The sequence below is a fragment of the Melanotaenia boesemani genome, chromosome 11 (genome assembly GCF_017639745.1).
Source record: "Melanotaenia boesemani isolate fMelBoe1 chromosome 11, fMelBoe1.pri, whole genome shotgun sequence".
Lineage (NCBI taxonomy): Eukaryota > Metazoa > Chordata > Actinopteri > Atheriniformes > Melanotaeniidae > Melanotaenia > Melanotaenia boesemani.
This window is the reverse complement of record NC_055692.1, coordinates 20,115,910-20,138,960: the sequence shown is the minus strand read 5'-3', so window position 1 is coordinate 20,138,960 and position 23,051 is coordinate 20,115,910. Positions and strand designations below refer to the sequence as shown.

Genomic DNA, 23,051 nt, shown 5'->3' with positions numbered 1-23,051 from the left:
GTAATATGCAAACACTGAATTCTGTGGTCACTGTATTTGAAAAAAAAACATAGTATTTCTCAGTTCACAGAATTGTGTTTTCAGCCTAATGGAGCTGTTTATGAATTCAACAGAGGATTTATTTCAGCTGAAGCACCAACAGGTGTGTCTCCTGATCGTCTTTCATCAGCATTTGGCAAATCTTTGCACTTGCTAACACACACCAGTCTACAAACATTGTTAGCCTGAGGTACCTCTTTAATGTCATGAGTTCAAAATTACTTTAAATAGTCAAAAATATTGCCAGTCTTCTCATACCTCTAAATACAATAATAATACCTACATTGAAGTACCATAAGTTACAAAACAGGAGAATGAAAAGCTTCTTATTCACTACTGTACAAAGGCATTCATTAACAATAGCATTAATATTAAGGTATTTCGTCTCTGTCACGCGACTGTTTAAAGTTACACCAGACAGAAAAATAGGTAACATTCCCTTTCACATGAGTCTTATTCCAGTGTATTAACCTGTGTTACCAACTACAGAAAGTAATTTAACTACATAATTATACTGTGCTAATACTAAATGCAAATCTGTTGACATAAAATGGCGTTACAACAGTGTAATAACAGTGCAAACAGGGCGCTCTGTTGAAATATAAGATAGCAGCACCTTGTGAAGATATAGCTTCTTAGAAATTTAGAGGATTGAAGATTTTACCAGCGGAAGAGCTGCTTTATACAGCGAGAGTATATTTTGGTACAAAATGAATAAGACTACTGGATGTGTTTACATTGTGTCCTTATGCTTTTCAAATATACAGAAGAGGCTTTCAGTGTTTACCTACAGATGAGATACTCATGGGTTAATACACAACAATAAGCCACTGCAGGGTGTTACTGCATTTGATTTATCCATCCATCCATTCATTTACAATGCCGGCATGAGTAGAAAGTTGTCTCATACAATTCTATAATTATATTGTCACTATTATATATCCTGTGTAAAAAAGAATATAAACTGATTACAGTTCTGTATTCACCTGTGAAGAGTGACAATCTGTGGCCAGTTTCACTGAGGGTGGAGATTTACAAACATGAAGATGACACTCTGTAAGCCCTTCAGGATGCACTACTTTGACCACACAGGGCTGCCACACAGTTTTGCGGTCAACAGCGGTACACTTTCTTTTGGAAGGGAGGGAGGGGGTGGATTAGCTTAATTGCGTTTCACCTATCTGCATGAGTCCACTGAGTTGAGTACCTGATAGAGTTGGATAGAGGTGTTGTATAGAGCCTGTCTGGTTAACACTCAATGTGTATGTGTGGCCCTTGTTGTTGCAAAAACAAGGTCTCCTCTGTCTTACAGCATAAACATGTATTAAATACAAGCATGCCCATTTATGTGTGCCAGATAGGTATCCCAGACCTTATTTGGACACATGCCACACTGAGTATGGCAGGAAGACAGGTCAGTTGTCTGTGATGGTGGAAGAAGTCTGAGTACAGGAATTCTCATCTCAAATATAGTAATAAAATTTTCTGCCTCTGGAAGAATCAATACTCATCTATCATGTAGGATTTTTAATGGACAGTCCTTCATTTTCACCTAAGAAGTATTCCAGATGTCATTCACCAGCAGCCCTGTGAATCCAGGCTGGGAAGAGTGATGCCACAGCAGGCCAAAATAGCTAAGACTGACTAGTTTTTTGGAGCCATCCTATAATTCTCTGTTCCTAGTTACATTCTTCTGGCAGCCCGAGCTTAAACATGAGTTCTTCTGTTCAAATCTTCTCTGTACAGTAAGTCACTTTGGATCAAAGCATCTGCTAGTTAGAGGACAATATTTTCAGGAGATTTGGCAGCTTTGGCGCAGTTCTCTGAGTCTTAACAGCAATTATTTCCACATGACTTTCAACATTCCCCTGGTGGGGTAGTTTAGCGAGGGACGGAAAAGTGTGTGATTGTGTGCCTGTGCATGAGCGTGATGCTGCAAGTCGAGTGCAGCTCTCCTGGTTAAACAGTAGATGGCACTGAGGCACAGTTCTCAAGAGAATGTGTGTCTGTGTGAGGAGGGTGGAGGGTGGGGAGTTGCAGCTAAGCCACCACAGGCATCTCTACAACTGGAGTAACCAGTTCAACCAAGATTATGCCTATACCAGCCAATGAAAGCTCAAGCTGAGGTAGTCCCTGCGTCTTCTTGAACCACGGGAGTGCTTGTGGTTGATAGGAACTCAATGCCTGCAAGGTAAAAACGGGGAACCAGCTGCCCTTTTTGAGCAAAATATGAATGGGGGCAGTGCAATGTCTCATTTTGAATGTGTGTTGGGTGTATGAGGAAGGGAGGCATGAAGAGAAGGATTGAAGTGGGTTCATCGGGGGTGTAAGTAAATTATCATATGGCTCATATGAAGCTTAGGAACCTCTGTCTCTAGCTGGCCTCCTCTATGAGCCGAGCCAAGGTGTCTCTGAGCTCTGTCAGCTCAAAGATCTTGCCGTCGAGCAGCTCCAGTAGTGTCCGCAGGGTCTTTCTAAAATTCTCCTGTTCCTCTTGGTTCTCCTCCAGCCGTTGCTCAGCTCCTGCTAGCTGCTCCTCAAGCACCCGACTACGCAGCTCTGTCTCCTGTAGACAGTGAGATGAAGCTGTCAGTGTGTTGATGCCAAAACGTGGACATTTACTGTTCTTTTCAGGAGATATGTGGCTCACCTCAAGCTTCTGAGTAAGAGTGTCTTTCTGCTCCATCAGGTCATTCATGTTTTCTAGTTCTTCTTTCAATTTTTCCATTTCCTAAAGAGCATTAAAAGTTTTAAAGGGTGTTAAATAACTCCAAACAAGTCATTTCCATACTTTCTTATACACACACAACACACCTCTTCCTTATCTCGTAGTGTATTCTCCAGCTCCTCTATGGTTTGGTTGAGTTCAGTCTTCTGGGATTTGATCACCGGAGTTTGGTTGCTCTGACACTCAAGTTCCGTCACCTACAACACAAAATGGGCATCTTTATTTAGACTGGCACAACAGAATCCTGATCGCAATCTCATTCCCAACCTGCCTTGTCTTTACTCTCCCTTTACTCTCTCCTCAGTTTTTTTCCTCCCATCCTTTCATCCTGACTTCACAGCGTCCCTTCCAAATGAGTGCTCCTGTTTGATCAGAATGATTTAATCACACATGAAAACAAACAAGCACTCCTGTGCTCGCTTTGCTCACCCGTTTGTGTAATCTCTCTGCCTCCTCCTGGTAGGCAGCCAGTTGCTGTTTCCACTGTTTGACGTTGGCTGTGGATTCCAGCAGAGCCGCCGTTAGCTTGGCATTGTTCCCCTTTAGAGCCTCCAGCTCAGCTTCCCAGTGTTTAGTCATGGCCGGGCTGCAGAACCAAAAAAAAATAAATAAAATATACAGTACGTGCTGTCAGTTTGCCAGCAAAAGATGCTGATTTTAGGGATGTAAGTTGTAAACAGGGAATCAACAGAAACTGTAGGGGTTCTGGTGTAAATCCTCTTAATTTAGGTGCAACTAAACAAGTGTAAATATATTGAGTTTACAAGAGGCTAGATTAGGATAGAAGTGTAGAGTGGGCAGTCTTACAGTCAGAAGAAAGAGACTATACCAAAGTCTGGTGATGAAAAAGCAGAGGGTGACAAGCTGGGGCTCACATGCTCTAACCTCACAGATACCTGGTAAAAAGGCAACTGGGTGGTTTTAACCAAACTCTGCAGAGTCTTCCTCTTTTGTGGGGTGCAAATCCCATGCCACTTCAATTCAGCTTCATAGAGGTGATTATGCTAAACATTGGGTAGTAATCAACACACAGCATTCTGATGTAAGAGACGGAGTGGAGGGCAGGGGAGAACCTCTTTGGATCTGTTGGTTCTAAATGCAAACTGAAGGTCCAGGGATGCCAGTGCCACTGGAGGGCAAACTCATCATTGTTGGTGTAGAATCAGTTGAATTCTGTTCAGTTCAGTCTGGTTTGATTAAAAAGACTAAGGAGGGCATTCTGCTGTGCCTTAGGGACATTAAGGAGTGGCTGGCCTCCAACTTAGTTTTAATGAGAAGAAGACTGAGGTCATTTTGTTAGAAACTTAGTGGTCCCTCGACTGCTCTCCCTGCATATCTGGATTCTTTTGTCACCCTTTGTTAAGCCCATTGTTACTAGTCTGGTTGCAAATGTTGACTCTGAGTTAAAACTGGACAAACAGATTAATGATGTAGTCAAGTCCAGTTTCTTTCAATTCAGGCAGCTAGCCAAAATAAAGCTGCTTTAATTAAAAAACAGATTTTGAGAGACTCGTTCATGCTTTTATAACAAAAAGGTTGGACATATTGCTCTCTCTTGCCTGCAGATGGTCCAAAATGCTGCTGCTCGTTTGTTGACGGGCACCTGCAAGTCAGAGCTCATCTGATCTGTTCTGGCTTTACTTCACTGGCTTTCTGTTGGTTTTAGAGTCTACTTTAAAGTTCTTCTTTTAAAGTAGACTCACTCTTTGAATGATCAAGCACCACCCTATTTATCTGACCGGCTTCTGCCCTACACTCCATCACGACTTTTAAGGTCTGCCGACCAGCAGCTCCTGGTCATTCCTGAGATTAGGCTGAAGCTTAAAGGGGATCGGGCTTTCACTGTGGCAGCACCAAAGCTGCCCTCAAACATAAAACAGGCCTCCTTGCTGTCTGTTTTTAAAACTCTCCTTAAAACCCACTTATTTTCTTTGGCTTTTAACATTAGTCGAGGTGATGCATTTATGTTTTTGTATAATTTAATTGTTTTTGGTCATTTTATAATTTCTTGACTGTTACCTGGCCTATGTTTTAGTGTATTTATAGGTATACATGTTTTTTAAATGAGTTGTAGTTTTTCGGCACTTTGGTTAACAGAGTTGTGTTTAAAGTGCTCTATAAATAAATTGGACTGGATTGGATTAGATTGGATTCTGTTTGTTTGGCACCAAGTCATGACAAAATCACCTCAAGCCCCTTTGAGGATATAGTCCACTCCAATTACAATCCAATTCAGTCCAATTAGCTATCATCCAGTTATAATCTAATTAAATAAAATCTATTATACAATCAACATTAGTCCAATAGATAATAAATTTATTCACTTCAAAAATTACAAAACCAATGGACTATATTGAATCTTCTCTTTAATAAAGTCCTCTGTCCTGAGCATGCGTAGGGCAGCGGGTGACAGTGGAATGAAAAAAACCTCTAGCAGATTCTGGAGGAGCAGCTATCTGCCTCAATTGGTTGATCTTGCTTTGTTGTCAAATACATTGGATTTAAAAAGCATCGTAAATAATAGCTGTTATATTTTGTGGTTCTATATAGTATACTAAAATGCATATACTGCTACTTTATGAATAAATACAACTGTCTGGAGGGAAGTATTTAAATTGTGCACCTCATCTGTCAGATATATGCACAACATGGCATCATTTTAGATTTACATAATGTCCATTCCATGCCTCTCAGATAATGTCTAAGTTTGGCAGGAGACTGCATGAAACCTAATCTTTTTAGAGTACCAACACTGAATCAAATATCTCTGATAAGGAGTTCCAACTCCCACATCCTGCTCAGTAACGCTTCACAGCAGTGCAAACGCATACAAAAAAATCACAAAAGGAACTTAGCTCACTCAAGAGGTGCTGAGGGTCTCTCTGACCCATGCAGTCATAAAGTTATGTTCCACCCACTCACTGACACACACACACACACACACACACACATACTGTACTGTATATCCTCACACATTGCAGCAGCACTCCACTATGCCATAACGCCCACTCTGTGAAGTGTGAAAGAGAGAAAGCCCAGATAAAATTCATGCTGGACTCCCACGGCACCTTCAGTTCTTACACAACAGCCACCCCCTCTGTGAGTGCAAGTGTGTCTGCATGTGTGACGCATAGGAGGGAGACGACACTTCATCCTACACATGCACATATCAACTGACACACAACCACACACAGGCGTAGTCATACGGAAAGAGGAACGCTGCCACCAAGGCATGCATTGCCGCCCCACCAATGTATAAACCCTACACACCAGCTCAGAGAGCCAGAGTGCAAGCAAGACGTCAAGATGTGAAGATGGAGGCAGACAGAGAGAATAAGGAAGAGCGACGGAGGGAGAATGAGAAGAAAGAGAAGAGTGCAAGATGGTTTGACACTGGTGTTTGTCTTCATTAAATGAGTCTGGCTGAGAGGTTTCAGGGGGACACCTGAGCACAATTCTTGCTGAGGACAGCAGAGCAGAGACAAAGACACATGGAGGGTAAGTTAGTTGCTGCGGTGTTACTGAACTACTCATTGTGGAAATGATGTTATTATAAAAACAACATATATGTTTTATTCTAAGGATTTTATAGAGACAGAATCAGATAGTGACGTGGAATAAATAGTTTTTGCATTTTCCATTTTATTTATATTTGTAAAAATTTATATCTTTCATGTTTTTCACTCTACAATGTAATTGTCATGCCAATGCAGAAACAGAATTTTTAAAATTTCATTTATTTTTTCTGTGTGTGTATTAAATGATTTTTTTTTTGTTGTTCTTGTTGGAACATAACTTGTACATACTGCCAGTGCATCATAAGTCTTGAATAAAATATCAACACTCTATTTTGTGTTTTACTACTTTAAAATGTCAGGCATAATTTTTCTCCCATACTCAATAAAACCATCAAACGCAATGTGTAAACATGTGCGATACACAAAGGTTTTTCTACAGCTCTCCTATCTGCCTGGTGTGTCCTGACCGCTGTTCACTGTCAGGTAGGTTCTTCCTCCCCACACAATCCTTCAAGAACTAGGGAGGCACAGCAGTTGCCATGGCAGCACTGGAGGAACGGAGGAGACTTCGCCACAGTTTCCCATATCACACAAGCCTACTACAAACCCACAGACTTGACGCCTACATCCTCCAACACAAGAAGACCATTCACACACAACCGTGGCTGTCCCAACAAAAGGTCTTACAATATTCAGAAAACCATTCAAAATAAGTCCAGTGAAGATCTGCCAAACACACCTACACTTGGTGTAAGAAATTCACTCACTGCAATGTTGTCTTTCATCCTCCTCTCTTCTCATGTCCTCTGCACCCACACATGCCTGCCTACATAAACCTGCTAAGCAGCAGTGTGGTATATATTCTATGGCTACGAGTCATTGTCTAATTAAAGACAAATGGCCAAGAGACATGGCAAAATCACTGGGAATGTCTGTTAAAAAAAAAAAAAAAAAAAAAAAAACAGCAGGTGTTTGCTGTCTTATTAAATGTGGGTATAAATCTTTCTAAAATACACATACATATTCAAAATACTCTCCAAACATTTTATTCTCTCCTTTTGGTTTATGTTGTTTAACAAATAGTTAAATAGTCTAAGTCTGATGGTTCTTCTGTAAACGATACATGTGAGAGAATGTGGGTCATAGAGCAGAAGAAACCAAAAAAAAAGAGGGTTGTGTGGTAAAATATCAGGATGATCCTGCATCTACTGCCATCGCATATGCCTCTAAAAAAATGTGTCAGGTTTTGCTCATTATGTACACACTTGCCATTTGAATGCCAAGAGTCGACCCCATCTCCCACGCATGCAGCATTAATAGACACATCAGCAGCAGGGCTGCAGCAGGCAGTGGGTGTCCTCTCTATATATCACTCTTTCTGCACAAATCTGTGCAGCCCTACCAAGTTCATCATGTAGCGGTAAGTATTTCCAAGCACATACTCTGCAGATCTTTCTATAATACCATAAAATATCTCTGAAGATCTCCAAATAATCATTTATAATTATAAAAGAAGACAAAAAGATGAAGCTTCTTCACTCAGACACCAGCAAAAGAATAATACGTTTAGCCATAGATTGATATCTTTAATTAAAATGAATCTCAGCCAGGAAAAATAGTAAAATAAGCACAAGTTACAGTTATTTTACAAAGAAACAAACAACAACAAAAAAACTGTGTACAATCTACTACTAGAGAGCACTTATTTTAACAGCCCAAACTGATTCATTCCCTTCTTTTCAGTTTATTTACTGCAGTGATAGCGTGTGCTGTTTGTGGATGTTTAGGTATCAGTGACTCATGTACAGACTTTATACAATGCACGTCGCTCTCTGACACACACACTCTGTGTCTGTCTTGCTCTTTCTATGCCTCCCACTACCCACATTGAGTTACATAAGTCTTATATAAACGCTTCGTCGACACCTTTTTGGCAAAGAACCTCACAACCGCAACTTTTCAGTAAGCCATTTTACACAGATTTTTTAATCTACACACAGACTGCTGTATATAAATCAGATTTATAAATCACAAGGGACACAAATGATCCATTTTAATACTGAGTCTGCAAACTAGACACAAAGAGGAATGTATACAACAATAGTGGTGCATGCACAGAGGTGACACTAGCACCTACTCAGACAAGAGATTTAAATTTGCATTTATATTATTGCATTGCAGTAGGCATACATATAACTAGAAATGTGGGAGGTCCCTCACAGAGCATGCTCAGATTGAACAAAATGACTTGAATAGATCATCAATCCTGAGAAACACTCCAAGTTACATCTCTTCTGGTCCACATGAAGTAACAGTGTGAGAATACCACAAACAATCCCAGAAAAAAGTCCTATGCACCCATTTTATTGTATTCCTCCTCACTGGAGTTTCACTGTGCTTACTTTTTTTTTCTTATCCAACTTAGTGATTAGTTTCTAAACAGGTAGAACATTAAGCACCCTTCCTGTTGCTGATCTGCAACCAGGCACTTATTTTTGGGAAACTTTGTGCCCGAAAATATTTTTATTTTTGTAGTCATGGTGTTGCAGTACTCTGGACTTGCACTGACATTCCTATCAGAAAGAGCAGACTCGACAAGTCTTAAGCTGCTCCCTAGAGGGAAAAAAGCATGAGAGAGCAGCGATGAATAGAGGGCGATCACTAACATGCCGACATGCAACGTTTATAAAGGTGAACGCAGACAAAAAGAAAGACAGAGGAGAAGAGCGACCAATATGTCTGTACTGCAGATGAACAGCAGACAAGAATCAGTGTATATCCATTTATTGTTGTATTGCTTGTGTGGAATATCAAACTGTAACATTGTACTGTAATAATAGCAGGGACAGTGAACACAGCACAGTAAGGGATGTACCTGTGTGCGAAGGCCAGGGCATTCTGGGCAGGCTCTGTACGGGTGTCTGAGTTAGGAGTTGCGTCGCAGATCTCATCTGTGCCGTTAATATTTTCCATGGGCGGAGTCACAGGGGTCAGAGGTGAAGAGAGCTCACCTGCTGGAGACTCCTGCATGAGGAACACAATTTTACAGTGTTAATGTCAGGCCTATCAATTAAATAGGGCTTGATTATGCAGCACAATTTTAAGTTTGAATTTGGTTTTCCTTAAAATAAATAGTGTCAATTTATTGTTTAGCCAGTTAATAATAAATATAACTTTATTCCCATAAAAGAGATTATACATTGAAGTATTTGAGTATTTGGTGATTTTGCAGAATGTCAAGAAATGACAAAACCGATGCTGCTGTGCTGCTACAGATTTGTACATCTTAGTGAGTAATTCTACATTCCCATAGGCCATTAACTAGCTTGCTTTGGCACTGGGAAATTACAGAAGTACAGATTAATTCTTATCTTTATATCCCATACAACCACAGAATCATTCGAGAGACAAATCATTTAGTTGCTGCACTCACATAAAACAAAGCTATTAAGACTCTGGATTTTAGCACAATACAGTCGCACAATGACACTGCCTGTACTCTCCTAATGGGTAAGAAGGGAGAGAAAGATAAGAGGAAGATTATAGCTGGTTTTACATTCTGTATTCCACATCCATTAGTATATTATTTAATATCTATTCATGATGCGTTTCCACTGGGGCTTGGCCTGTTGGGACCAGCATATTGCATTTAGCTCTGTGTCTTCTCATCTTGTTTTAGAGAAATAATTTACCTCTAATAATATTTCTGTTCATTTGGAGGAGAGAAAAGTGACGATCTGGAGGTTAGAAGAAAGCCAGCTGGCATGTGGGTGAAACCCTGACTATCAGTGATGGAACAGAGTAGACAGCTTTAACAGTCCACTGCAGCCTTGTGTCAGCAAGGCTGTAGCCTTCACAGTTACAGCCTGTCTCTGCTTTCACCATCTCACACTATCATGGGGCGAGTGCGCATGCCCCCCCCACCTCACCCCCTCACAGCTCCTGGAGAGAACGAAGCTGTCCTCTTGGCTTCACTTAAAGACAACTTCTCATGGGAAAGTCCTGCAGCATTTCAGCCCAGATTGCAGTACAGTATGGGGGGGATGTTAACAGCCCTTAGATTAAAGAACACATTTCTCTGGGGATTATCCACTGAAACTGAAATTTGTCTCTCAGAGACAAAGTTAATTATACCCCAAAACACTCTTATATCTACATCCTTTGCGCAGAAGTACCCACAAACAGGTCAGGTATGTTCTCCAATTGATGGCAACTCAACAGCAATCTTATTTTTCTAATCTGTATAGTGGATACATTCAAAGAAAATAACCAAACTAGTTTAATATGACTACGATTTATAAATTAAAATTTACGGACTGAAACACATTACAGAAACCACCTGCACTTCACTTAAAAAAAATGAATACATAAATAAATAAATTAAGTTAGTAGTAGAAGTATTTTGATTTTTTTATTATATGTTTCAAAGAAAACAATGAAATGAAACAGGTAGTTTTTAGACATTACATTTAGAATCTTTAATGTTTAGACTTGTCAATCAATCATTACCTATTTAAGGTATTACTACACAGAAAACATTTAGTCACAGAAAACTTATTTAAACTTAAAAGTGACTTATCATCATTACCATTATTATTATTATTATTATTATTATTATTAATAATAATAATAATAATAATAATAATAATAATAATTTATTTTTAACTTACAACTTCGAACTGGAAGAGCCTAAAATAAAGGTTGGAAATGACCATATTATTAAGCTCTTTAGAGTACTGAAGCTTATACTTAAGCTTCATCAGCGAAAAACATACTAATATAAATTAGCCTTAGCAATATGACAGTGCTATGATAATTATGATAATCTAATTTTTACATCAAGGAGTCAAACGTAGTGAGTGAAAGTGTATAAATTAAACTTTCACATTCATTGAGGCTGAAGGATGTCTACTTTAAATGGAGCATTTTTGCAGTAAACCTGGTTAAACTTGGTACTGAAAGGATGTTGCTGTTATTTTCCTGCCAATAAAATCAATGTTTTTGAGTATTTTTTTGTTTGTTTGTTTATTTGTTTGTTTTTCTATCTTGTCTTTCCTTTTCCTGAATTTGCCTGTCTGGTCTGTTAAACATCTGTCCACAGCACAAGCCATTATTAGGAATGGTGATGCTACAGTAAACATTGTGAAGTACCTGAGAAGGAGATGTGGCCATCTCCATCTTCTCTTGACTCTTCTCCTTAGCAAGCCGTGCTGCCTCTTTGTACTCTGCAAACTTCTCTGCAAACTGGACACAGAAGAACTATCAGTGTGGACTGTAAATCCCACAGTAGTGGGGGTTAATCTGCTCAGTAAAGCCATGTGTGCGATATGGGTAAAGATCAGTATGTAATAGGTCAGCCATCAAACATAGGAAGAAGCTGTTGCCAATGACGACCCGCAGCTGAACTTAGAAGGATTACTCATAATTCTTCACAACCCAACAAGGTTTTCAGTGGTAAACTTTCCATTGCAAATATCCACCACCCACTTCACGCACACATATACAGTGCAAACTCCAGGGTATAATTGTGCGTTCCTATAATCAGAAGCTGTCAGTGTCTGCAGTTGATCTCCAGGGTTATTTTAGTCTGGCACATAGATACAGCCAACCATTTTATAGCTCAGCCCCCTCAGCTGGGTGGGGGTGTTGAGCAAATATAAACACTCACAAACTGTCACAGGAACCCAGTAGCACACATCCCTGCTTCCCTTTAGGGTGGGGTTCATCAATCACGCTTCTCCCACACTTTTACAGAGTAATTCAGTATACAATACTGCAGAGGGTTGAGAAGAGAGGAAATCTAATTGACGACTCCGCTGGAGCCAGTCTTGTGTCCGCCATTAGTGGAGTTGCAAAAAGTAACTCAATATCATTTCACTTCAGTGCAATAAAATAGCTCACCGACGGTGATTTAAATGCGGTAGCTCTGAATTTAAGTGCTGCAGGGTGTGGCCCAGTCGTTATCTGAGAAGTGAATTAGATTATTAAAACTTTCAGACAGAGAAAATACTTTAATTGGCGGGCAGGTGTTTGCCAAACTGCATCTCAATCCCCTTTAGACAGTTCCTGTGATCATTATTAATTGCCTAAATAAGCCTCCTACATTTTAAAGTTTTTCATTCATTTTGAATATTGCTTTTTTTCCTCTCTATTTTGTGGGCATGTTGTAAACATATGATAAACTGAACTTTAAATGGATACTTTAAATTACTACTTACTTAAGGCCAACTGTAAACTAAACTAAACTAAACTAAACTAAACTAAACTAAACTAAACTAAAATAAACTAAAATAAAATTAACTTGGAACTCATCACATTATAATGTGATAGTTTACTGTAAAAACGTGAAACTTATTACGTAATAACGTAATTCGTTTTGTGGTGAAAACATGGACTATAAACCGTGTTTGTCATTGTATGGGGAAACTGTGCATGCTATGGTGAGAGAAATGTCTAATTTACCAAATAGGATTAAGTTATACTTCAGTGGAGAGATTTGGTGAAGCCTAGAGGACACTGTGATATTGTTGATGTTGCACCTTTAAAGCAGACAGGAGTATGTCTTTATGTCGGCAACTTAACTGTCCCATTCCCGGCAGTGCATATAGCCTTTTTATTTTTATTTTCAGAAAACAGCCATAGGCGTAATCACTGGTACATGTTATTAACCAAAAGCAGCACACACACTATGGTAGGGCTGAGCGATATGGCCTAAAAGTAAAATCTCCGATTTTTTATAACCAAATCCGATTTCCGATTTTAATCGATTTTTTTTCCTTTTCTTTTACAAAACATAAATAAACTTATTAAAACATTCATTTGTTTATATAGATGAATGCTATCAAAAATAAAGCATATAATGTCATAGCTCTTCCACCATATAAACGACTTCATATCTTACATTGAAATATGCGACACAATGCATCCGTGATCTCTTTCCATCTGGATCCTTATCGTACAGGATCCACTGCAGGAATAATTCCCCTGATGAAGGTTGTCTCTTAACAAGGGTTTGCAGCATTTCTCACTGCAGTTATACGTACAGCTAAATCCCAGGCGCGAGTGAAGGGTCACTTTACTGAAAATCTGTCAGACAAACAACGTTCTGGTGTGGAGGGAGGGCTAAGTCTGCTGCTAACTAACTATGGAAAAAAATCCCGATTTTCAAAAAAATTAATCTCCAGAAATGAAAAATTCGATTTATCGATTTTATCGATTAATCGCCCAGCCCTACACTATGGCAACTCAAACACATGTATGCACTCAGGCAGGTGAGTGACATACCTGTCCCACATTTCTGTGTATACAACAGGAATCAGAGTAGAACAATAAATTCTTGACAAAAAGAGCTGAAATGTTTCTGCTTGATGAGAATAATTTCCATAAAATGTATTTTGCGCCAATATTTCTAGGTTGCAACATCAGCATACAGTACAGGCTACTTTGATTCATGTTCTTACAACAGAATTTATCACGTTTATGGTACGTTTCCTCGTTTTTAAAATAAACTATATATATATATATATATATATATATATATTTTATGGGCGACAACGCGCACATAGAGCAGAGACTACTTAGCAACACCTGATTTTTATGGTATCTCTACTTAATGAGCCCTTAATTCAAATAGGAAATAAGAAAAGATTGAGATATCTTTTTTGTTTTGTTTTGTTTTTTGTAACGTAAAATGAATCAATCACCAAAACCAAGCTAAAACTCAGACATTTTTTGTGCAATGATGAGGGGAGATTATCCCACTGTGTTTACAGGTTTGAGCTTCTTACAATCGGTAAACTATGGTAAATCAAAGTGAAATGCTTGGAAGGCCAGTTCAGCTTTGAAGCAGAACCACTAGGTCTCATATTTGTGCTTCAGGGAATTTGCATGAATTTCACGCTTAGGAAAAAAACTATGTTAATGTCAAGCACAAAATATGATTAACAGGTCTTTAATATGAAGAAATGTAAACATTGTTTTGCTGTTCAGTTGACACAAAGGATGAATCTGTAATGTTGAGTTTGGTTGTATTGTGTGTGTGCTGTTCCGACAGTTGGGATACCGTGAGCCTCTCCTGTTCACTGCAGGGCTTAATCACACTTCAGAGGTTAGAAATCCCCACATCACAAAGTGAGCACACTTGTGTACACAACTTTTATCAACACGCAGACACACACTGAAAAATGCCCCATCAGATGAGCTGTCAAGCCAGCCACTACACTTTGGGGAAAGCAGCTGGAGAGAGAAGAGAGCGGAAATGAATTTCTCTCACAGGGATTCAGGGGCAGAGGAAAACAGAAACTGCCCTGGGACTGATGCAAGGGAAGTGTACAGTAAATGTGGTTTGTGTGGGGGTGTTTAAACGTGTGTTGTTGGGCAGGTGAATGGGGTTTGTACCTTAGACAGATGATGCTCAGTGGAGAATCCCAGTCCGTAGACAGTGTTTGCTCGACTGTCTGCCCACTGGCCAAACTTCTGAGACGTTTTTGTGAACGTCATGTTGGGACTGATGGTGCTGTTGATTATTGCCTGAAAGAGAGCCAAGCCATTTAATATGTCACCTTAATCACTGATGTGTGTGCAACATTCTTATGTGTAATCAGACTGAGAGAGTATATTTATGTATGTGTGTAACAAGCAGTCTACACAATAGATAACAGGTTAGTTATTATAACTGTAGTTCTATCTTATAACCAGTGTGCTATTTCAGGCGTTTATTAATTGAAACTGCAAAGCATGGCAGCTCTTTAAATGCAGGAGCTTCCTGTTTTATCAGTTCTGCTAAGTTCTGGATGTTTGCTTAAATAAATACAGCTTCTGAATGTGTTAGCTATAGTTAATTATGGCTTTTTGAATGTTGTATTAACACTGGTACCATGTGGCACCATCATAAGACAGAATGATAGATAGATAGATAGATAGATAGATAGATAGATAGATAGATAGATAGATAGATAGATAGATAGATAGATAGATAGATAGATAGATAGATAGATAGATAGATAGATAGATAGATAGATAGATAGTAAGCTACATGTTTGCAGTGGATGACATGTTTCTTCATTCCTGAACACAGTTAGTTTATTTATTTAGTTTATTGTAAACGCCTTCCTGTAAATATTCACTACAGCACCAACGCTGCCAATTGACTGGCTTTCAACACACTATTTATAGACTGTTTGAGTAACACTTGTAATGTGTTCAACGGCTTTGGAATATTAGTGAACATGTGAGTTTAGGCAATCAGAGGATGATGAGAGGTAATTGCAATCATTTTTTTCTGCTCAACAGATTTATTGAAACAAAATAAAGAAAGAAAGAATTTGTTTTACAAAATTTTTATAATTCATAATTTACATAATTCAGCTTTGTTAATAATACTAATGCAAAAAAAAAAAAAAAAAAACATAATAGCTGATCAATTATCAGTGTTGTATGATGGGTGATATTCCTCTTGGCATCTGTACATGGGTTTGAAGAGGGAAACAATCAGTGAGTGTGTTTGCTGCACAACACAGTGATCAACTATTTGTTGCGTGCTGCATGATATGAGACGTTAACTCAGCTGACTGTCAAAGCTCAACAACACTGGACCAAACACAAAGACAGCAAATTTTTTGCAATAACAATGCAGAAAACACAAAGGCCAAATAGATTACACAACTATATTTTACATAGAATAAAAAAACATAACAAAACAGAAAACAACATTTCAGACAGGCAGAAATTTCACAAAACCCAGTGATGTTAAGGAACATCTACATTTCATTTAGAAAAATTATAGCTCAGAAAACACAAGTTTGTACAATTTGTTTTCTTTGTTTTTGTTGCGGTTTTTTTAAAACATAGGCAAGGTTTTTCTGAGATGTCATGTTTCTGAAATTCTGTTGTGTTTTGATATCGCAGAAACGATCCACACAATCACTAATTGCACAAACCCTGACCCTGTTGTTCACTGACTCCACACTTCTGCTGCTCACTAGTAATTTCCTCAGCCTCACATTCTTCTCACAGTTATCTGTTTTACAAGTGAACTTCGCCTCTTCTTTTTCCAAAACTAACAGACAGCATGTATGAGTGGAAGCAATTGGTCTTTAATGTGCCTTTAGTCATGCTAAGCTTCCTTAATCACCACCATACCTAGCAGGAATGCACCCCTGGGTCTCTAATAAGACATCCCTTCATATGTGTAGAGTCTCAATACAGATAGACACACAAATGCAGCAGTTGTATACACGAAATGAAACATGAGCCCTGAATCTTCAGGCATCCTGCAAATCTGAGCTCTTTTATGATGTGTCTGCTCATTAGTTTCAAGTGCAGAGCTTATTAACTGCATTAACACACAGTGGATCACAGTGACACTAAAATCTCCTGGAAGGCAGTGATGAAATGTGATGAGATCATTACGCTGAAACATACCCTAATAAAACCACCTCTGATGGCAAAGTTAAAACTGATTGCACAAGGTGTACAGTAACACTCACCTTGGTGCCATCCAGGCTTATGATGCGGTAGACATTGCGCGTGCTGTCGTAGAAGTAGGAGACAGTGACAGCATGTTTGCTGGTAGGCAGCCAGTTCTTCTTGGTGTTGGGGTCAATCTGGAAGACGTGGGCCCGCGTGCTGTAGATGGGCTGCTCCCTGAAGGGAACAAAGAAGAAGTTGTGAACTTCTTTGTGCCGCAACACCAGCGTCTCGCCAAAACCACCACCAGAACTGTTGCCTACAGGAGAGTCAGATCGCCCTGGCAACCTAATTACTAACTCGCCATCCTCCATTGTTAAGCCACTGATGCAGTTCACTGCAGTTTGCTAAATAAACTCATTGTCTTGTATACTTGGATAACAAGCTGACTTAACTTTAAAATGGCACCTTGAGCTTATTCTCATACATTTACCCTTTACTTGAAAACCAGCACACTAAATGCATGCAGCTACCAACAGAAACTCTCCCTGTCTGTGTTCAGATATGGGAGTGCCTGCAGCTCTGAGTGAGGGTCACACAGGGGAACACAGAGAAGGAGAGGGTTTCAGGCTAAATATAGACAGTAGGCCACGGTTAACTACTGTAGACACACCCCACAGAGCTGCAGTTTCTTATACACTGACACACACCATGCATAAACACAGTAACATGAATGTGTTGGAAAGCTGTAGAGAAAGCTGCACTGATGTGTGTTTAAGTAGATTTGCAGCTGTATAGCTTATATCTGTGGATGATAGAAGTCCAGTTGATCCATTTGCAATGGATTAATTCCTTATTGACCTCTGTGTGACACAAACTAGTGTTCATATTTATTGCCATTTGTGTTGGTTACTTTTTTATGCCCATTCACCCTTCACTAATACCCCACCTTTAAGGTTTCACCACCTCTCAGTTTGCTCTTCCAATGCCCTCATATATTGCAGCATTGTTGGGGTTTCTTGGGTAATATCTACAGTCAATACACACACACACATATACACACACATACACTCAAAAAGCAGGGTGCTGAGGGAGATATTCTGGGCTGGCAGTGCTGGCAGAACACGAGATAGAGAAATGCTTACACTGCACTGTGGGGGTGATGGGGGACATCAAAGGCTTGCTGTATAAATGAATATTAAAATTCAACAGCAGCACCCCTCCTGTGGGTGATTAGCCAAGACTGGAAAAGAAAGAAAAAACATGAAGACAAGGAGACAGAGAGGAATTTTAGACAGGAAGAGAAAGAAAATGATGGGGAATGGGGAATATAGCAAGTCAGAGAGTGAATCTAGGATGATTAATGCTGCTCCACAAAGCTGCTTGTGGAGTGCTGCGCGCGAATTATCATAATCATCGACAGCAGTGTAAGTGGTGGTACTGTGAGTCATTTTGACTCTTTCCCAGCACACATCATGCAAGCACAGCCTGTCTGTATGATCTGTGGAATAGCCGCTTGGCAACTGGCAGCGTTTTCATTGCATAATTTTCATGGAACTGTGGAAAATATTGCTGTTCTTGTTGCTTGATTGTGTTTGTATCAAACAGAGTGTTCTTGAGCTTTCATTTTTACATGAATGCCTGTGCCAATGAGTTTTCTTCCAAAACGACACCCACCAGTTGTCAAAAAAAGCAGCACTTACTCCTACAACTGAACTTTTAAAAAAGCCAGTAAAATAAATGAGGAGCTGCTGCAATTAAAGTTCAATACTGCTCTTCATTTACAATTTAATGTTGCTTCCTTAAAATAGAGGTACATCAATAACATTATAGTAAAGGTATCAGATACATCATATAAGGGTATCATTTAGTTTGCAGTTATGGGATTGCATAAAGGTCGGTTCAACATGTGGTAACCCTCTGGTGGCAAAGGGAAAGGTGTGTCAAAGAAGTGTGTATGAACTGTAAAAAGATTGCATAGTCACAGGAAATGGAATAAAAAGGATTTCAAGCAAAGCAGAAAACAGAATGGGGGAGGAGGGGATGGACGAGGAAGACTGAGGAAGAGGAGCAGGAGGTGTTTGGCATTCAGAGTGCACGGCGTGACACAAGGGCAGCTGATGGAACGTGAATGTTAAAAAAGAGAGAGGCAGAATGAGAGGAATAGTGATAGAAAAGTGAGAAAGGAGGGATGAGGAAAATGTGGAGGAGGTGATGAATGTAGGAGAAGCTGGAGTGCTGATTTATCCACCCATCTTCCAGGAGAAGAAGAAGGGAGTGGGAAGCTTCAAACTGCAACGCAGTGTGGTACAAGCAATTCTGTGAGCTACAGCTTTGTGCTGCTCCAACCTGCATGCTAAGGAGCACATGAGCAGCTACATGAGTAGGATGTCAGATACTTTAATGACTTCTGTAAGCAGATAATGATGATGATGATTATAGTGGACAAATGACTTATTAAGAGATATGTAAGGTTTTGATTATTAATTTAAAATGGTGTTTTTAAAGAAATGAAAATGAAAATTTTACTTTTGTTAATGTTTTGATTATTGATTTCAAGACACTCCTTCAATTTTACTGATGCACAGAACAACTTATATGATGAGGACATGGACTGAAACAGTTCATCTTACTCTGTACATGTCACAACGGAGTTACAGATTTTCAAGATTTACTGTGCTTGATACAATCACAGTAATTTCCTTTAAGCAGATTTTAATAAAGCTGTCTGTGGCAGATGATCTAAAAAGGACATATTGGCTTCCATGAGGCAGCGGTATTATGATTTAAAGGCTCAATAAAATCAGTGTAAAGTGGAAGTAGGTGGCAGCAGGCATGAAAAATTACAAAGAGCAAATCCAAAACCTATGGGTCGTTACTGTGTTTTGCATGTGTTTTGGACTTTAATTGACCTGCTGACACAGTGTAAGGTTCATAGGAGAAAACATTTAGAAACTCTGTTTGCAGTGTGACACATGGGTTAGAAAAGCAGTACTTTTAGCTTGTGAAGTTGGTGTCCATCTACATCTTCACATCAAGTGGTTGTACATGTTATTTCAAAAAGAAGAGAAGGGAGAATGTGATGTTGACTTGGCAAGATTTAGACTTGTATTTTCTTTTCTTTTTTTTTTTTACATATTAATTAAGATATATTTTTATGGACAGTTTTTTTTCCCCCACCACCTCACCAACGTGTATGTGGACTATAGGATTAAGTTAAAAGAAGGTGGTTTGTGTAAGGAGCTTATTCCAGCTGACAATGGTTGAGAGGTACCACAGGAAAAACTCTGGTCAGGTCATCAGCCCATTACAAAGACAGGCACCAGTGAAGTGCATGCTCACACTTATGGACAAGTTAGAAAAGTTATTTAACCCAATATACATGTCTGGAATGTGAAGGGAAGCTAGCTCACCTGGAGAAAAACAACACAGGAATAGGAACAACATGCAAACTCAAAGAATAAGTCCCTGGCCAACAACAAGGTTGCGACAACAGTGCTAGCCACTGCACCAAAGTGACACCTTTTATGGTTCATTGTTTCAAATTATCAATTGTGCAAAAGTTGTGGATAAGGCCACAACGTTGTACTTAGTTTGAAACAGTTGATGCAGATGTGAACACACTATAGAGCCACAGTATGTAACCAAACAGCTTGCCCCTGTGCCTCATTTTAGACCTTAAAAGGACATATTATATTTTCAACTTCAATGTGGTCCCTTTAACTGTGCAGTTCTCTCTGCAAATGCTGACAATGAAACAGAAGTATAATGAAACAGTGAGTCTCCTGAGATCTCACTTTCCCTCTTGCCTCTTCCACCATATCTCTCTTTTGAAATGTTGCTCTTATTTCCAGACACTTTCATTAACTAATCTGAGTAGTTCTAGAAGCAGGTCTTATTTAAGGTAGAGTGAGGTCAATAATGAGAAAGCTCCCTGTTGCTCCATCTGCTGGGAGTGGTTGGATGACCTAAGCTGTGGTGGTGCACACTTCCTCTTACACACACAATCAAGCAGAGACAAAGGGAAGAGGAAGAGATAGGACTGAAAGTATTGATAGGCATCTCCAGTTTTTTTGTCCACTATTCTCTGTGGCATTACCATTTGAACTGCAACAGACTTGACACTGAGCCAAAAGGCCGGAAGTGAAATATGACTCTGTCTGTGCCATTACTGCTAAACAGGCAGCCAGACAATAGAGCTGCACTTATATATCCTTTTTTATTTTATCCACAGCAGCACATATTCAGACTTTGTTACAAAAACTATAAGCAGGATAGTGCATTGTATCACAGTTAACAAAATATTCCACTGTGGATCAATTGAGTCATTGAATCTGTTGCATAACAGAAACTTAGTCACCACTGTGGTGGAGTCCAGTAGATAGCTGAAGCTGAGTGGGGCATGACTGAATGATGTGCTGCCCACAGAGTAGGAGGGCAAAGTGGGCGACTTGGAGGCCTCCAGAGGATTGTAAATAGTTAATGCAAGAGTTTTGGCTGATGCCTTGAAATAATGTCATGCCTGTGCCATAATGTTAAGATCCTGCCGAGTAATTAATCACAATGAACCACAGGCGACAGCTGTTAATGAACGGCAGGCTTGGTGAGGGAAACAGACTGCTGAGCTTAGGGTTAGGGGACATGCAAATGGGGAGTGCTGCGTGCACACTTGGCTTATGGGTGATTCACTTATGGGTGCCTGTGGTTGGGGATGTGTAAGGTAGCGGCTGCTCTGCTGCCATAGCGACAGAAAACTGCTTTCTGTCACTGGAGCCTGGTGCAGCTTTACAGACATTCCACCAAGTACTGTACAGTTCTCAACCCTGTAGAGCAGGATGAGGAACAGAGTGTACAGTTCATCAAACAGCTATCAGTGAGTGACAATATTTCAGACCAAATGTTGCACATGTACTCTGTCAGTGTTACATAACTGAAAGTATTTGTGGTGCACCTTGAAAAACCTGCATTTGTCTCTGTCTTCTGTGGCAGAAATTAAGATGGGGAGCCACAGAGACTTTAAAACTGGCTTCATTTTGATGAGCAAATCCAAAACCCATGGGTAGTTGGAAGTCAAAGCAGATTAATTGAATGCTTTGATTGAGAAAGTTTGATAATGAACTTTTGCCCCAACATTTGTGTCCACACGAAGCACTCTGGGCCAAAAGTGCAGGCCTTTTTTTTTAGAAAAACTAATCATCTATTTTAAGAGAGGATAATCAGTTGATTGTTTCATTATTGATTTCTCTGTTTTATAGTCCAGTACATCACTGCTTTGATGTGACAAAACACTTCATACAGTCATTCTTAACATGGAGCCATTTTCATATAAAACATAAATCTACTGTTAAGCCAGGTCATCATACCTGGCGCTCTTTCTGTAGAAGGGAAGTTCTACTATGAGGCAGCAAATATGTATGAAAAAAAGATGGGGGAATAACTCAGTTAGCCTGTGGAATAATATTAACCACACTTACCCCATTGTTGTGGTTGAAATAAAGCGACACCTGACCACAGATCCCTTTCCGCTGGCAATAAAAAATAATTTGATGGATTGGCTGCTGCGTATTTGAAGGTCTTCTCTCTACACGACAGCCTCCAATTTATCACCGTTTGTGCGTTTGCAGGAATATGCTGACAATGTCCCCCTGTCCATTCCCCCTCCTCTGTCACCGCTTGAATTCACACATATGTCGTTCTGCACATGGCACGATAATGAGCTCTTCTCCTTTGGCGCTTAGCGTTAGGTGCTGGAACAGCTCTGTGGTAGATCCAGCGCAGATGATGGAGAACCGACAGACGCCCTGCTGTTGTCGTGTAAATTACAGATCCTCGCTAGAAGGGTGGAGAAGCCCTGCTGCCTGAACTGGGAAAGACAACCCTCATTTAGTGAGCAGATAACGCGCAGCATCACTGTCCACGTCTCTCCCTCTCTGCCTCATAGCCTATTACCACAGGCTCACAGGCTACACCCCCACTCTTTCGTCCAGTCTCCAGCTTTTCCACACACTCTTTATTAGCTGTGCATTTCCTAATAAAGTAATCTCTTGTGCTTCTGCAACATCAACTAATGCATTTTTCCCTCCTCCACATAATCACGTGACAATGTCCAGGTATCCTTATCCATACTTTATGTTGAGACATTTGCACAAATTATTCTGCAGTGTGTGCCTTATTGATCCAATTCTTTCTATGCATAGACCCCTATTTGCACCCCGCCCACCAAAGCTCCACATCTGGATGTTGGATCCGCTTCCCTCCTACTCAGCTCGTCAGAACGCCAACGTCACATACCGTCCTCCGCAGTGACGTCACTGGGTGCTCAGGGGAATTATGCCATTTGATGCTTTTGTTGTTTTAAA

At 39.8% G+C, this 23,051-nt stretch overlaps 1 protein-coding gene across 4 annotated transcripts; it reads right to left on the bottom strand.

The window, feature by feature from the left end:
* Positions 1–219: 219 nt before the first annotated feature.
* On the bottom strand, positions 220–22,713 carry homer1b (homer scaffold protein 1b). 4 transcript variants are annotated; one of them, XM_041999033.1, is made up of 9 exons: positions 22,167–22,709; positions 16,773–16,929; positions 14,683–14,814; positions 11,437–11,529; positions 9,161–9,309; positions 3,197–3,353; positions 2,854–2,964; positions 2,690–2,770; positions 220–2,605 (listed from the first exon to the last, which is right to left on the bottom strand). In XM_041999033.1, exons 1-9 carry the CDS (start codon positions 22,169–22,171, stop codon positions 2,414–2,416), a joined length of 1,077 nt encoding a protein of 358 aa, XP_041854967.1. In that variant the 5' UTR covers positions 22,172–22,709; the 3' UTR covers positions 220–2,413. The 4 variants fall into 4 exon arrangements, 3 of the variants coding, with proteins under 3 accessions (XP_041854967.1, XP_041854966.1, XP_041854968.1); XM_041999032.1 differs by lacking the exon at positions 22,167–22,709 and having other exon boundaries at positions 16,773–17,099; XR_006012023.1 differs by lacking the exon at positions 220–2,605 and having other exon boundaries at positions 2,747–2,770; positions 2,854–3,129; positions 22,167–22,712.
* Positions 22,714–23,051: the final 338 nt, after the last annotated feature.

What these genes read in the sequence shown, in the direction of transcription:
- homer1b (XM_041999032.1), bottom strand. Translation starts at nt 17,066, where the DNA reads ATGGAGGATGGCGAGTTAGTAATTAGGTTGCCAGGGCGATCTGACTCT. An exon ending in TAAGCCTGGATGGCACCAAG is followed by an intron (nt 14,815 to 16,772) that starts GTGAGTGTTACT and finishes GCTCTCTTTCAG; the next exon opens with GCAATAATCAACAGCACCAT. An exon ending in GCCCTGGCCTTCGCACACAG is followed by an intron (nt 3,354 to 9,160) that starts GTACATCCCTTA and finishes TTGGTTCTGCAG; the next exon opens with CCCGGCCATGACTAAACACT.